At 36.9% G+C, this 15,173-nt stretch overlaps 1 protein-coding gene across 1 annotated transcript in view; it reads left to right on the top strand.

The window, feature by feature from the left end:
* Nucleotides 1-15,173, top strand: part of MYO3A (myosin IIIA) — a 203,225-nt gene that overhangs the window by 32,124 nt on the left and 155,928 nt on the right. The window contains exons 7-8 of the mRNA XM_081054812.1: nucleotides 2,051-2,116; nucleotides 4,355-4,510. Coding sequence (XP_080910938.1) covers nucleotides 2,051-2,116; nucleotides 4,355-4,510 — 222 coding nt within the window. The remainder of the gene's footprint in view (nucleotides 1-2,050; nucleotides 2,117-4,354; nucleotides 4,511-15,173) is intronic.

The following is a 15,173-nucleotide window of genomic DNA, read 5'->3' as shown; positions in this document are numbered from 1 at the left end:
ATCAATAAACTTTCCCCTGATTTTTCTATTACTAACTAAACTCTATTTTATATGTGTTTTGGTTAGTTCCTAGATATTTCAGAAACCTGACATGAAAAGACAGAATAAAATGTCTTATCTTCTGAAGACTTTCTTAAGGATTTTGCCTAGTACCTTAATTCTAATAGAATACACAGAGATGGCCTGTGGTGACAGGAGTCCAGGGCAGAATGGTGGGTGGTATGTTACAATTTGTTACCACATTTTCCATTAAATTTTATGGTCCCAACACCTATAGAACATAGAATCATATGTACAAAGTGGGGGAGGGGCAGTTTTCCAGTCCTAAAGAAATAATGTCAATATTTTATATTCACTTCCAAATGGATCCACTTGGAATATTTGGCATGTAATTAAATTAGTGTACGATCAAAGCATTTGACTTTGTAATTTTACCTTTGAATTTCCTGTCTTGAATTTCCTACCTTTGAATTACCTTTGAATTTCTAGGTTCTGAATTATAACACCTTAGATATATATCATGCTTTACATAGAACGCCAATGTATCTTTCAAGACTTACTGTTTGTAAAATATACTGCTTATTTGGTAATTAGGGAAACAAGATTACAAAAAGCAACAGAAAACCTGCTCTATACCATGTCTAAGACATTTTATTAATTGGAGGAAAACAGAAAAAAAGGTGTGCGTTTTCTAATTCCTACCATCATTCAGTATGTAACATGAAGCACTATACTTCCTGAACCATTTTCATTATGGTTTAAATGACCCTAGTCCAACACTATAACTCTTGGGGATGATATCACATGGAGGAATGATGACACTTTTAATGTATTTGTACCTATGAGCACGGCACTTCTGGAAATGGCATTGTCTCAGTCGTTTCTCATGACTTTCACCACCAGTATATCTCGAAAATGAAATTCTAAGTATTCCGACTTACTGTAGAAATGATAATAAAAAAGGGATCTGAAAAGCTACCCAGTTCTAAGTGCTCTAAAATCATCAAAACTTTGTTATCCTTAAAACAAGCCTATAAATCTCTTAGAAAGGAAATTTTCAGGAGGACAAGAAACAAAGCAAGATTGTTTGGAGAAAAGAATTACTTCTTTTAATGTACAAATCAGCAATCTTCAGATAGTCCTAAGGATTGTCAAATGAGCTTTAGGCATGGTCTAGGGTAGATGAGTAGATGCATTTTGCTTTAATGAGCCTGTACGAACTACATTAATTTCATTATAAGCTATTTAAGGAGTAATGCAGAACTGAAGACAAAGTGTTTCCAGTCCACTAATGAAAACAAAGAGCTGTTAGAATTAACATAAAGCAGTCCTTCAGCAAATTCAACTCTCATGGTTGGTCAATGTTGTTTGATTATAGTTAGCTGGGCCTTATTTTCAAGTGATATTCCTTTGTATTCATGAACATATCGAAAAAGAAAAGATTTGTTCAGCTTAAAATGAAAGGAATTAATAGCAGAATCTTTTAAGTGGCATTCAGAACTCTATAGCTAATCGTATTGCGCAGTTCCTTAATTTTGTAACCTTATTTCCGGCCATGTATCCGATAACAACCAAACATCTCGTGAAGGCATTTTCCTATGCCCCTGTCGCCTGCAGTTTCCTCCATCTTCTCAACAACTCCTTCCAGGTTCCCTCTGTGTACTGTGGATATTCCTCAGAGACTTCAGTAGGACTCAAAGCAAAAATCTTTTCCCTAGTATTCATTGTTTCTGTTCTGCGAAGTATTGATTGATGTTTTCCCCTATGGCTCGCAGGTAAAAGCAAGAAGATTCTTTAAAAGAAAAAAAATTATCAGGTAGAAAAATTGGGTCGTCTATTAAGTACTTTCAGAGAAAAAGGAACCTGTCATTTTATATAAAGAATGATCAATAACTCATTATCTGCCTTTGAATTGGAAAATAATGGTAATGCTTGATTATACCTGGCAGGACCTGTGAAGGCAGTAATGGATTAGTCTGTCTGTTTCTGCCCCTAATTTTGCACTGACTGACCAACATACACAATCCAACTTTGATTCTTATTTTTTTAGGAATCCACCCCCAAAACTAAGGCAGCCTGAGATATGGTCAGCAGAATTCAATGACTTCATTAGCAAGTGAGTAACAACAGAGTCTTTTTAAAAAATCAGAGATAACCATCCTGCCAACTTTGAAATGTGCCTTTTACAATTCCTTCATACCTCGGAACCTCCTTAAGGTAAAGGATGACCCCAGGTTATAAATGGGAGAGAAGGGTTGTTAAGGGTCGTTAAGTGGAGTGTGTCAAACTCCACTCAGAAATTTTAGAAAAGGCAAAGAAAGTAGAGAAACCAATCATACTCATACATAACTGATATCATGGTTTTCCTACCAAGAATATCTGCTTATTCTTATAAAGACAAGAGACTTAGATTTAAGGGTTTTGAAAACCCTAGAAAGATTAATCTTTTTGTTCTTAGTTTTCACTTAACCAGACATTACTGAGTATGTACTATACACTAGAGAGTATTTAATAAATTGCAATCGAATTTCACAAATCCCTTAGGAGAATCATTGGTAACTTTAAAGGACTCTCCACAATTCATAATTGTGCCCAATGTCTGCAGAACCTTCTATGCACATCCTCAGTGAAACTTGCTGACTGACATATTTCACACAACTAACTTCACCTCTGAGAAACATTTACTGATTTCCTCCAGTCAGTACTATCAAGATAAACAACAATGAAGTCATTATAGTTTTAACGCTTATCTAAAATTAAAACAAACTTTGCAGTCTCCCTTCACTAATGCTTTTAAAGCCTTCTCAATTTGTCTATTTTTCTCCATGATAAAGCTGCTAACCCATGTGAAAAGGCTAATCCGTTGAGGAAGTGTTTCAATTCCATGTCAGTAGTGTGCTATCCTGTGTGTCACCGTTGTGTTTTGTTTGTCTTCCTCTGGCCACTTTCACTTAGTTATGTTCTTAGAGGTCTTTCTCCCTAACTAGAGAGCAAGCAGCTGTGCCTTACTTGTCACTATAACTCCAGTGTCTTAGCAGAGTGCTTGGGACACATCAGATATCTGATAAACTTTTACTAGAATAGAATAATTTCATATGTGACTAAACTGTTGGCAGATGTCAGAACTCGATATTTTCTATTAAACTAAATGAAAACTAAGAGCTCTTGTTTTTCTTTTCAGGCATCATCATCCTTATTCCTTAGCATATTTTAGGATCCCTGGGAAATAGCTTTTTGGGAAAGACCAATAAAATGAATTGCCAAGTTGTCATCCCAGGAGGATTAATGATACAGATTAGAAATGGCACTGCTCAAGTCAAGGCATAGGTTTCTTCTTTCTTTCTTTTTCTATATCCCCCGATGACAGCCCCAACTCTGACCAGTTTTCTCATAATCATAGATCCCCAGAATCTCAGGGTTGGAAGGATATTGGTAGTTTATCTTGCCCAAACTCATATCCAGAGTGTGCACTGAGCTGCCATCCAATCGGGAAACACGCCTAATAAAAATAATAATACTTCTCAGCTCAGCATATCCCATGTTTGGTAAATTTCACTGTTGAAAATTTCTTCCTTATGCTGACCCTAAATCTGTGTCTGTCTTAATTCCACCAATTGATCCTAGTTTTTTTTTGCCCCTTGTGACCACAGAAAACTGTCTAATTCCTCTTCCAAATATTTGAAGACAGCTGTCACAGTAGATTGAACATCCTAACGTGGTCCAAAAGCTTCTCCTGGGATGCTATTCCAGGTGTTCTCGCTCCCACCTCCTTTCCTGGGACTCTGCTCTGGTTGAGCCTCTGTAGAAGTGTGAGCTGCGCTAGTACATCTGCTGTATGACCTCGGAAAACATCTACTGATGTGGAATTTAAACATCCTCAGTGCATTAGCCTTCTTACATGGGTTAGCAGTTTTATCACGTAGAAAGAAATAGACGAATTGAGAAGACTTTAAAAGCGTTAGTGAAGAGAAACTACCAAGTTTGTTTTAATTTTAGATAAGCGTTAAAACTGTAATGACTTCATTGTTGTTTATCTTTAGCTACTGACTTGTAAAGGAGGCGGCGATAGTAAAGACCGAGTTTAATTATCACTATGCAATAATGCTTGCTGAGAGACTGGAGAAGTGGTATTTAGACGGAAGTTCGTATCACTACCGCATAATCAATCACAGATGTGTGCGCTTCCACCCATATTCATTTTATCATATTGCAGTTTAACATTTTTTGAGACATGTTTCCTGGGCTGAGAGAGTATGAGGAGCATTGTTCTCTCATGTTAGTGTAGTTTTTAGGAATATGAATCATAACTTATCTCGCTTATCTAATAATTGCCTGTTCTTTTCTGCCAGTGCAGGTGCCTGACTAAAGATTATGAAAAGCGTCCAACAGTGTCAGATCTTCTACAGCATAAATTCATCACTCAAATTGAGGGCAAAGATGTGATGTTGCAAAAACAACTCACGGAATTTATTAATATTCATCAGTGCGTGGGAGGCACAGAGAAGGCCAGGTAATCAAATAGTATCTTGACTCCAAAAGTCCAAAGATCATCTACAACTCTGAACAATTTTATAATGCAATAGCTGTTAAGGTGAGAAAGGGACTCATTTAAATTTCCGAGTTGGGGTTCAGAGATAAGGGGGCACTTGCATGAAAAGTGAATGTTATATGTTGCATTGCATCCCGATATTGGTGAAATTATCACCAGCATTTTTTAAACAACTTCATCAGAACAAAGAATGTAAACTTCAATAGATGATTAGTGTTGTCGTATATTTCTTGTATTTTCTCCTTCTCTGTAAAGTGAGATACCTTAGAGTTAAGATTTGAAAAATGAACGTAAAACTTGAAAGACTTTTGATACTCTTATTTGTTGATATCATTTTCTTTATTTGGGTTATATTCAAAAATCATTTTTAGTATCTTTATTCCTCCTATTTGGACCTTAAAGAATCTACTATGTATAGTTTTTATAATATTGACTATGTTTTTTTTTACTTACTACAGATAGTATAAGTGTTTATTTTAGGAAATTTGGAAGCTACAAGAGTATACGACATAAAATCAATCAAGTATAACATTTTAATCTGTAGCTGTCCAGTGTCTTATGAATGGAAATACATTTTAAAACAGAATTGGAGTAATATTTATATATGTTCTGGAGCCTGCCTTCTTTCACTGAAAAGTGAATATTCATGTCATTATTCCTTTTATCACAAATTTTTAAATTTTCACACAACGTTCTCTTGCGTGACTACTCAATGATTGATTTAAATAATCCCCTATTATTAGACATTTAGGTTGTTACTATTTTTATCTACTACCACTGTAATGAACAGAGCTGTACACGGACCTCTTACTATATATTAAGGTAAATTCCTATAGATGGTACTGTCAAGTCAAAGAGTGGTAATTTAAATTCATTCTTGAGAATCCTGTTAGTTTCATCTCAGGAGCATATCACTATTTAGGAAGTTGGGAGAAATGAGTAGGAAAAAAGGACGACTTAAAAGGCAACTATATTTGAATACCTGTTGGGGTTTTGCATAATAAGTTCCTATTTCTTTAATGCTCAGTATGTGCCAGACATTCTATTAGGACTTTATTTGTATTATCTTGTGTGACTTTACAACAACCGTGAGGGAAATGTTTTATGATACCCCATTTTCACAGCTGAGAAGAGCTGAGGTGTGCAGAGGCTAATTAACTTGTAGAAGCCTGCACAGGTAATGAATGAGTTAGCAGGGATTCAAATCCTGATCTGAAAGCCCAAGCTTTATTCTCGTGAGTATAAACAGCCTAAAGATTGTGGACTATCCTGGGAGATAATAGTCCTTGCCTATGTGAGTTCACAGCCTTGCTAGAGAGACAGAACTAATACACCTATAATAAGAAAAAATTAAAGAGTTCCAAAAAGAAGGAAGCAGGCATGGAGTGTATAGTGAGGAGGTGGTCAGGGGCTCAAACATACCCATCTTTGTATCCTTGTGTGAATACAGTTCTATATTCCGGCACTATCCCATCCTTTCCAAAGCAAACAGACAAGCAAACAAACAAACAGAAATTGAGGTGTACCAATATTGTACTGGGTGTTCAATGTGAAGAATTATGAAGGATCTGAGATTTTACCCCACAAGCTGACATGCCAGTTTCATGAAGACTGGCAGGAGATGCGAGACTCCTGGATCAGAGACAAAGGCCTTTATTACTCATAGTTAAGTCAGCAGCATGAGCTTTATGTTCATGTTGGCTGTCCTTACCCCACAAGTCCGAGGGGTAATGGGTAATGGCCTGTGTAGGTGCTATATGCACAGTGGGTTTGCTTCACAGTTTGGGAACTCTAATCTTTTAAAATGACTGCTAGCAAACCTGTCTAAATATTTCCCTGGAGCAGACATCATGTTTACTATTCTGGAAGGGAAACAAAACTTCTATCGGTCCTGAAGGGAGACCTTATCGTTAACTGCTAAGACTATTTGCTATACAGACATCCTCGAAAATATAATCTGGAACAAAAGGTAGTATAAGACATGCAGAAATGTAAGAGACCCATGGAGAATTGTCTCCCAACATTTAAGCATCACAAGAATGGTTGAACTAACACAACAGTTAGATTGTAAACCCAGTGCTCTGAATTCTAGTGATATATATATATATATATATATATATATATATATATATATATATATATTTATATATAGTGAAAACTGCTATATGTTGGGTTTTTTAATTAAAATTTATTGGGGTGACAATGGTTAGTATAATTACATAGGTTTCAAGTGTACAATTCTGTAATACATCATCTATATATCACATTGTGTGTTCACCACCCAGAGTCAGTTCTCCTGCTATCACCATGTATTTGACCCCCTTCACCCTCTTCTACCTTATCCCCTCTTACTCTCTAGTAGAAAACTGCTATATATTGGGCGCTGTGTTAGTCTCAATACTTCTGGTTCTGAGTCACAAAATTTATTCTTGTTTATCCACTTAGGAATTCAGAATATGCTTGGAATATGAGAACTCTTGTCTTACACAGCTATGGAAAATTTTCAGTCATTATTTCTTTAAATATTGATCTTCTCTCATTCTTCTTATTTTTTACTTCTATGAGATAATTATTGGAATGCCCTACTTTACCTTATACGTCTTACAATGTCTCTTTCATGTTTGCCATCCATTTATCAATCTCTGCTGCATTCTGGATGATTTCTTCAGAATTGTTTTCCAATTCACTAATTCTCTCTTAGACTAGGGCTAGTCTAAAGTTGCTCTGCATACAGATATTTCATGCTGATGTTTCTATCAACATCTGTATTTTTCATTTCTAGACTCTCTCTCACTGTTTTGTTTTTTAACCATTTATTCTTTATTCATACCTGGCTTTTTATATCCGATTATTCATATTTGGCTATTTTTTCCTCTTTCTTGTGGATGTAATTCTTTCCTTTTTCTTAGACTATTTCACAGTCATTTTCTATTTGAATTTCAATAGGAGTGAATTGTCCTGGTTAGTGAGTTTACTTGTTTCCTTAATAGTTGGTTTCCTTCTATGGTTTAGAATTTTAGTTTCTTCTCTTGTGTTGACTAGGGTATGTTTCGTTTTGCTTTTTCTTTCTTTCTGCATTCTTTTCTCCTGTCATGAAGGTTTTGCCTTTGCCGTATGTGGCGTCAGGATCTCCCTAGTCCAAAGCCTTTCTGCCTATCATCACTGTGAGGATATCACAGTGACCTAGTCACTGAGACAATATGAAGTAGACCACATGTCTCTGCTCTGTCCTGCAATGTCAGGCACCTGGCTCCATTAAAGGGAGAGGGTACAGCATTTCTTCAATCTTCTCTGCCAGGCAAGCAATACCCTCGCACGCACTCAAACTCACATTCAGCTCCATTCTCTCTACTGAGCCAGGGTCAGGGCCTTCTTTGTGAGTGGGGCGTTTTAGTTCTTTTACCTTCCAGTCCTCTTTGGCATATTTCTAACCCTGGGCTTCGAATCAGCCTATAAAGTCTGTTCTCTTACCCAGTGTGTATCTGATCTGTTAGGTCCACTGTAATGCTCACCTTGTTTTAGAGAAGGTCTTTGTATTTTTAATTCTACTTAAAAATATGTTTTTAAATATTTTATCTTTTACAAGTGTATGTTTGGAGGGGCTGGGACTGGAGCTTGAATCATTAACCCACAGCACTCTTCTGACCACAGACCATAGTCCCAAGTCATAGGAAGAGGGAAGATTTTACTGTTCTTAGCATGTTTATACTAGTTCCAAAGTGTGAGATATACTCAGACCGAAGAACAGAGGCTCTGGCGTACCACTGGCAACATGTTGGGCTAAAGCAGTCCTCTTCAGGATCATGCAAAATTATCTGATTTCTCATAGTTCCTAACATTGATAAAATTGATGTAAAATATGACTACTAAATCAACATAGCTAACTCAAAGCTGATATTTTATTGTGCCTGATACTAACTTTAGGAATTGTATTGATATATGTGCTTGGCAGGATAATTTTAAAAATCACAATTCAGTTTTAAAGAAAACTATTCTATAAATTCAATACAAACTGAGTACTTTAAATGTCCTGATCATGGGGAAGGGGTGCTGTCAGAAGACACTGTAGAATGGCTACAAGACCTATTTTTTTTTTTAATTTTTATTGGGGAATATTAGGGAACAGTGTGTTTTTCCAGGGCCCATCAGTCGTTGTCCTTCAATCTAGTTGTGGAGGGCGCAGCTCAGCTCCAAGTCGAGTGGCTATTTTCAATCTTAATTGCAGGGGGCTCAGCCCACCATCCACTGTGGGAATTGAATGGGCAACCTTGTGGTTGAGAGTTCGCGCTCTAACCAAGTGAGCCATCTGGCTGCCCCAAGAACTTTCTGTTTTAAGTCAAGGCCTGAGTACAAAAAGTCACTTGTATAACTTAGTCAATTATTCTGAGGAATCAAGATGCATACACATTCATCATCTGCTTCTGTGACACCCTCCTCAATGATGGGAATGCATTTTTCACAGGAGTTAAAAGTGACAATGTTAGAATGCAGACTGACTCAGTGAGAAATTTGAATTACAAAGTATTTTTTAAAAAAAGTTGAATTTCTCTGTTCAGTATTTAAAACTATTCAAATTTAATGGAACTAGATAAAAGTCATTTGTAATCGAAGTGCCCTGTTCAGCATTCTTGACTAACCACAATGATAGCCAATTTGAGAAGAAAAGCAATTTAGTGAAAAATACTGGGTGGCTGAGGAATTGAGAGGAAGGCAGAGAGTCAGGCTTAGGCATGAAGCAAAGGAAGCAGGGTGCCTCAAATATCCCTCTACAAGAACAGCCAGAGATGCGAAGTGAGCAAATGCTGTTGGAAAACTGAAGCCAACAGACATGCTCAACATAAGGTTGTCACAAACCTTCAATTTGTAACAAACACAATATCTGCTAAGTGCAATAAAGCGAGGTACACGTATGCCTATATAAACTTAAAAAACAAAAAAAGAACTTCCCGTTAAAGGCTGCCAGTAATAACTCACCCTCCGCCCAACAACATTTCCTGCAACAACACTGGTTTCTTGAATGCCTCAGCCATCTCAAAATATCAGTAAACTGACCTTGAGCTTTGTGCACTCCCTTGACATTCCAAGTTCCATACAGGACCACATGATTCCTCCCTCACTTGGTCCTGCCTCACTTCCAGTTTCTATGTGAGAAGCAAGAGTCCTTCCTCTTATCCATCTGGAACTTCCCCCAAAGAGGAGGGGTATTTTGAGCTGCGGAAACAATGAATAACCATTGTGTGGAATATGCAAACAGATTCCTATAGTTCTTTCTTTTATATATCTTGAACATTTACCTAAGCACATTATTTAAGCTATGATTTGCATTCCTTATAAATAAAAGAACAACCTAGCTCAGTACCTATTTGAATAACAAATTTCAAATTAAAATTTCTCTCTGTGGTAGTTATACTATTAGTGTTATCTTTTTAAATTTCTTTTGTTTTACCTATAAATCAAAATAACTTTAGTATTCTATTTGCTATGCTCGATAAGCTGGTGGTGATTAACTTTGATTTGTATAAATTATGTTCTGCATATAATTTTACAGAATCAAAATTATATCTATGTAAAAGTTTAGTCACTCAAACATAGTTATTTCTTAGGCCAAAAATACTGGCTGTGTTTGTGGCACTGTTGCAATCAGCATATATCGTGTTTCCCCGAAAATAAAACCTAGCCGGGAATCAGCTTTAATGCATCTTTTGGAGCAAAAATTAATATAAGACCCAGTCTTATTTTACTATAATATAAGATCGGGTTTTATGTACTATAAGACAAGGACTTATATTAATTTTTGCTCCAAAAGACAATTAAAGCTGATTGTCCAGCTAGGTTTTATTTTCAGGCAAACACGGTATGGTTTCCAAATAAGGATATAAGGCAACTTTGAGACGTATCTCAAAGGGTTAACAAATAAAAAATTGTCCAACCCTTCAGTGGTAAAAGTGTCTGGTTCAAGCTGTTAGTCCTTTATTTAGGCATAGGACTTTATGTAATGGAAATTTACTTGCATGGGATTTTGATTTTACAAAAAAGAAAAAAAGCAGAAAAATCAATAGGAAGTAATAATAAGGTTCTTTCAATGTGATACAATGCATGACTCCATTTTACTTTCTATTTTCTGAACAAGGTAATTTTTCTCTAATGATTGTGACCATGTCATGGTGAGAATTATTCACCCTTTGGAACATTTACTTCTTTCTCTTAATACGTGGGACTTTTAAAATCCTATCCTGGCTGCTCTTACAATAATCATCCTACTGATTGTCATCTCCACATGAATATTTCAAAGAAACTTCAAACTCAACATGTCCAAAACTGAACTTATGCTGTCCCACCCAAAATTAGTTCTTTGTTCCCTTTCTTATTCCCATTATGCCAGCCAGAAGTCTAGGCTACGTAGTATCTTGACGTATTCTCCTCTTTTACTTTCTGTTTTTAGTCCATAGCAAGACTAAATTTCTTACACCCTGGCTCAAACCAGGACCAGTTATGATGTAATCCTTGCTATCATAGAAATCATGGGTTGAGAAAGCATCCATGTTGTCTCAATACTTATTGAGGCCATTCTGGATAGCTCTAGGTGAGGTGCTGCAGAGGGGTCTGACAGCTGAAGCAGCTATAGAATCTGTGCTCTAGGGGCTTATGTTTTAGTAAAAGGGGTAAGACAAGCATGTAAGTAACTATTACACACAGTGAGAAATCTCAGTCCCACAAAAGGAATACAGACAATGTCCTGTGAGAGTTCAGAAGATGCAGAGAGTATTTCCGCCAGCAGGTACAGGACAGGCAGACTTATCCAAAAGGCGGCCATTAAATTGGCACTGCAACGGATAAACAGGCCTTCACCATGTGGAAACAGAGTACCCACTAAATGAATGTCATTGCTGGAAAGAACAGCCAGAGCAAAATCATGAAATGGAGGAGATATGCTCACAGAAAAGCCAGGATTCAATTAGAATTTTAAGGGGAAATCTTAGAAATAGGATTGAAGTGATATGCAGAGACCAGACCCCACAGAGCAGTGGGAGTCAGGCTGAGAGGTTTGACCTGTGTTCTGACATCCCTGAGTACACCTGAGACGCTTGTATCCTGTGCACCGCCCTTTCATGGGTTCTGGAAGGTAAACTATGGATACACCAAGACACACTACAGCAATAATTTAGGATGCAGTTCCCAATATTACTTCCTAACTTGAAGCTATTGTATTTTTCAATACAATGTTTTCAAATTGGTGTGTTTTCAATACAATATTTTCCAATTGGTCCCCATCATGTTTAATTATAAAGGCAGTTAGTGGCTAGTGTTTAAATCTTTTGAGATGAGGAATCTACTGATATATATTTATTTCTGTGTTTTGTGGGATGGTTTTATTTGGTGTGTGTGTGTGTGTGTGTGTGTGTGTGTGTGTGTGTGTGTGTATGCATGCAAACACATATGTGCATGCTTGTATTCTAAGTAAATTTTATTTGGGTAAATTCCAATTTTATCTTGGCCAAAACAAGGGGATAAAGGAAATTGTCCATACGAAATCTAGGAGAGAAGGTCTCATCAAGGCATGAGTTGATGGCAGTATCTGTCCAAGATAGAGAACTCAGAGAGAGACCAATGAAGCTGGGGGACTATAAGAAGGGTCAATAAAGGACCAGGGCATTAAGAAATGATAACTTATCTTTCCCTACCTGAAATATTACCTTATGCCTTTCTTCACTACTTCCCCTTCCAGAAAAGCTCCCAAAAAAGAGCTAAATAGTTTTCAAACTTTGGAGGAATTTAATAAGGAGTAGGTGATTGAATAAGCACTCCCCGGGGAAGACCATTAATGAGTATCTGTGCTCCCAAGTAACAATAAATAAAGGGATTCAAATAAACAGGAAGAGCAGTTGCTAAAATGTACTAAAAAGCTATAAATAATTCCTAGGAGTAAGGTTACATTGGTGCTTTAAAACAAAATAAACACCAGAGTGAAGAGTTATCATGTTCATACAATCTGCCATCTATTTGACTCACATAACTAGAGGAAACAGACCAAGGGGAAAAAAGACTTGTCCAGAGTCATGTCACATTATGCAGACGCCAGGGGGACCAGAATACATTTGTGCTAATACCTAATTCAGTTCCTGTCTGAATCTGTATCATACTGTCTTTTTTTCTTTAAAGACTAATCATAGGATCATAGACTGCTACTGTTGGAAGAGAACTTTTTTCTTCTAGTTTCTTATTTTGGAGATCAGAAAACTAAAGCCAGAGAAATTGACATTTTTAAAACCAGTTAATGGCCAGCTCAGGGCCCTAATTGAAAACCCATAATTTTCAGATCAGTAATTCTACTAGTTTCTCTGTGTTCCTCACTAGTAGTAGAAGTTAGTAGAAGTTAGCATTCACAAAACTGGTGATATGAAGAGTTTTTGTTAGACTTGTTAAGGCTGCTTTGTATGATTTACTCATAATAATCATTTAAACTTAAATTTTAACCAATTTGCAATCAGGATTTGCACTACTTGAGTAGTATATTCAAGGGTCAAGAAATGTTTGCTCATGTTTCCCCAAGGGTTTATTGTTGTTGTTTTTTTAATTAAGAGGATGGAGTGTAGAAACAGCTAGTTTAAACGGCAATCTAATTTACAGCATCCTTGAACTGTTTGGGATATAATCATTTGGGAACTAGGTTTTACTGACTTCTTGACATGAGTTGATGATCATCAATATCATAATTTTTGCATTTCTTTTGTAAAGATCCTTCATCTCTGCTCTGCATTTAAGAGTTTGCATTTGTTATTAGTAACCAAGTTATTAGCAGGGGCCAACAAAACTGCACTAATGTTGCAAAGGTTATGTAATGTTCCAGATGGGCACTGGACTTATCAGGGGGATCACTTCAAAGGCTGTGTAGCTGCACGACCAATGCACTGTACACCTGAAGCCGAAGTAGAATAATATTGTATGCCAACTATAAGGGGAAAAAATGCACACACACACACACACACACACACACACACACACACGCACACACACACAGCAGGAGGTGGAGTACAGCATAAGGAAAATAGTCAATGGAATTGTAACAGTTCTATAAGATGTCAGAGAGGTAATAGCTTGGGAGAGGGAGGTTATTACTTTGTGAGGGGTGTAAATGTCTAACTATTATGTTGCTTTGTACATCCGAAACTAATATTTTTTTTTTAAAGAAAGGAAAAAGAAACCTGCTTTAATAGTTCCATTTTCTCTGCTAATTATTACTTGAAGTTACACTACACTCTGAAGCATTGTTTAGCCATGCTATTTTGCATGCTCTATAGTATTTATTATTCAGTCCTTAGTTTCATTTAGGTCTGAATCGGTGAGTCCTTGGTGACTGCCCGCATGTGGCCCTGATGACAGTAAAAGGGTGTGTAATGACCTGTCCATTTCTCCCCACGAGCCCACACTGGAGCCACTTGCTGGTTGCTGAACTTACTACCATCCATTTTCATTCTCCTTCTTTTGGGCTCATGCAGTGTTCTTTTTATGAAACCTCCCCCCTTCATTCTGTCCTTGAAAATGAACTTCAGAACTATATTTCTGAAGGTCAGCACCTTTGAGAAACTTTTCCCCAAAGCTCCAAGGATGTTTGCATTTTCTTTCCCCTGTAGTCATACAGCACTTTGTTCATACTTCAAAGTCGGACAGACCTAGAATCAAGTCTTCATCGTTCCATGTACTAGCCCTGCCGTGGACTAGTTTTGTGACTCTGGCCAAGTGACCGAATCTCTCTCAGACCCAGTTAAGCCTTGTTTATGCAATGGGAACACTAATATTACCCGCCCCATAAAGTGGTGAGGATAAATGAAATAACCTAAAAAGCATGAAGCCCAGTAGCTAGCACAGGGTTAGTGAGCTATCACCATCGTTGTATGGATAGTTATATGCATCTGTATTTACATGCTTCTTAACCATCTCTCTATCTCCTGTGCAAAGTCCAGAACTTTGTCTGTAGTAAGTCTCAATAAATATATATTATCTTGAATTGAAGAGTTCGGGTTGAGATCTGGAACAGAAAGCCCCCATCTGGCTTTATATGTTCAATAGACATAGTTAATAGCGCATTTAGATATTTATTACTTAACTGAAAATAATTGAAGAAGCAGTTAACATGAAATATTTTTCTTGATAGAAGGGTTTAAAAATTTTTTTTTCTGGAGAAAACTTCCGGTAGTTCCTCTTTCTTATAAGTTTTCACGCTGGGATAGTGATAAAAGTAAAAAGAGAACTTAGGGGGGAAAATGATAAAATGTACATTAACATTTCATTAGTTCCTAAAACCACCTCTATGAAGTTGCGTGATATAGGACATGGTCTTTCTTTTAGGATAGCACCACTGTGGCACAGGGAGCTACTGTAGAACTAGTTTGCCAGGTCTCTCCATTTTCATCTCTGTGCTGTTTCTTGAAACTTAGTTATTCAATAGTAAGATAAGCCAACTGATACTCTGGAGGTAAATCATATATTTTAGAGGTGTTTTGCTAGTGGAAGTTACATAATGAATGGATTTGGTCATGACCCTGACAACCAACACACATGGTTCTCCAACTTAGAGAATAATGCTGGCTCTTGCAATAGAATATTGTATTACTTTGTGTTTGAA

Source organism: Rhinolophus hipposideros (genome assembly GCF_964194185.1).
Source record: "Rhinolophus hipposideros genome assembly, chromosome: 1".
Classification (NCBI taxonomy): Eukaryota; Metazoa; Chordata; class Mammalia; order Chiroptera; family Rhinolophidae; genus Rhinolophus; species Rhinolophus hipposideros.
This window is presented reverse-complemented; position numbering and strand designations above follow the sequence as displayed.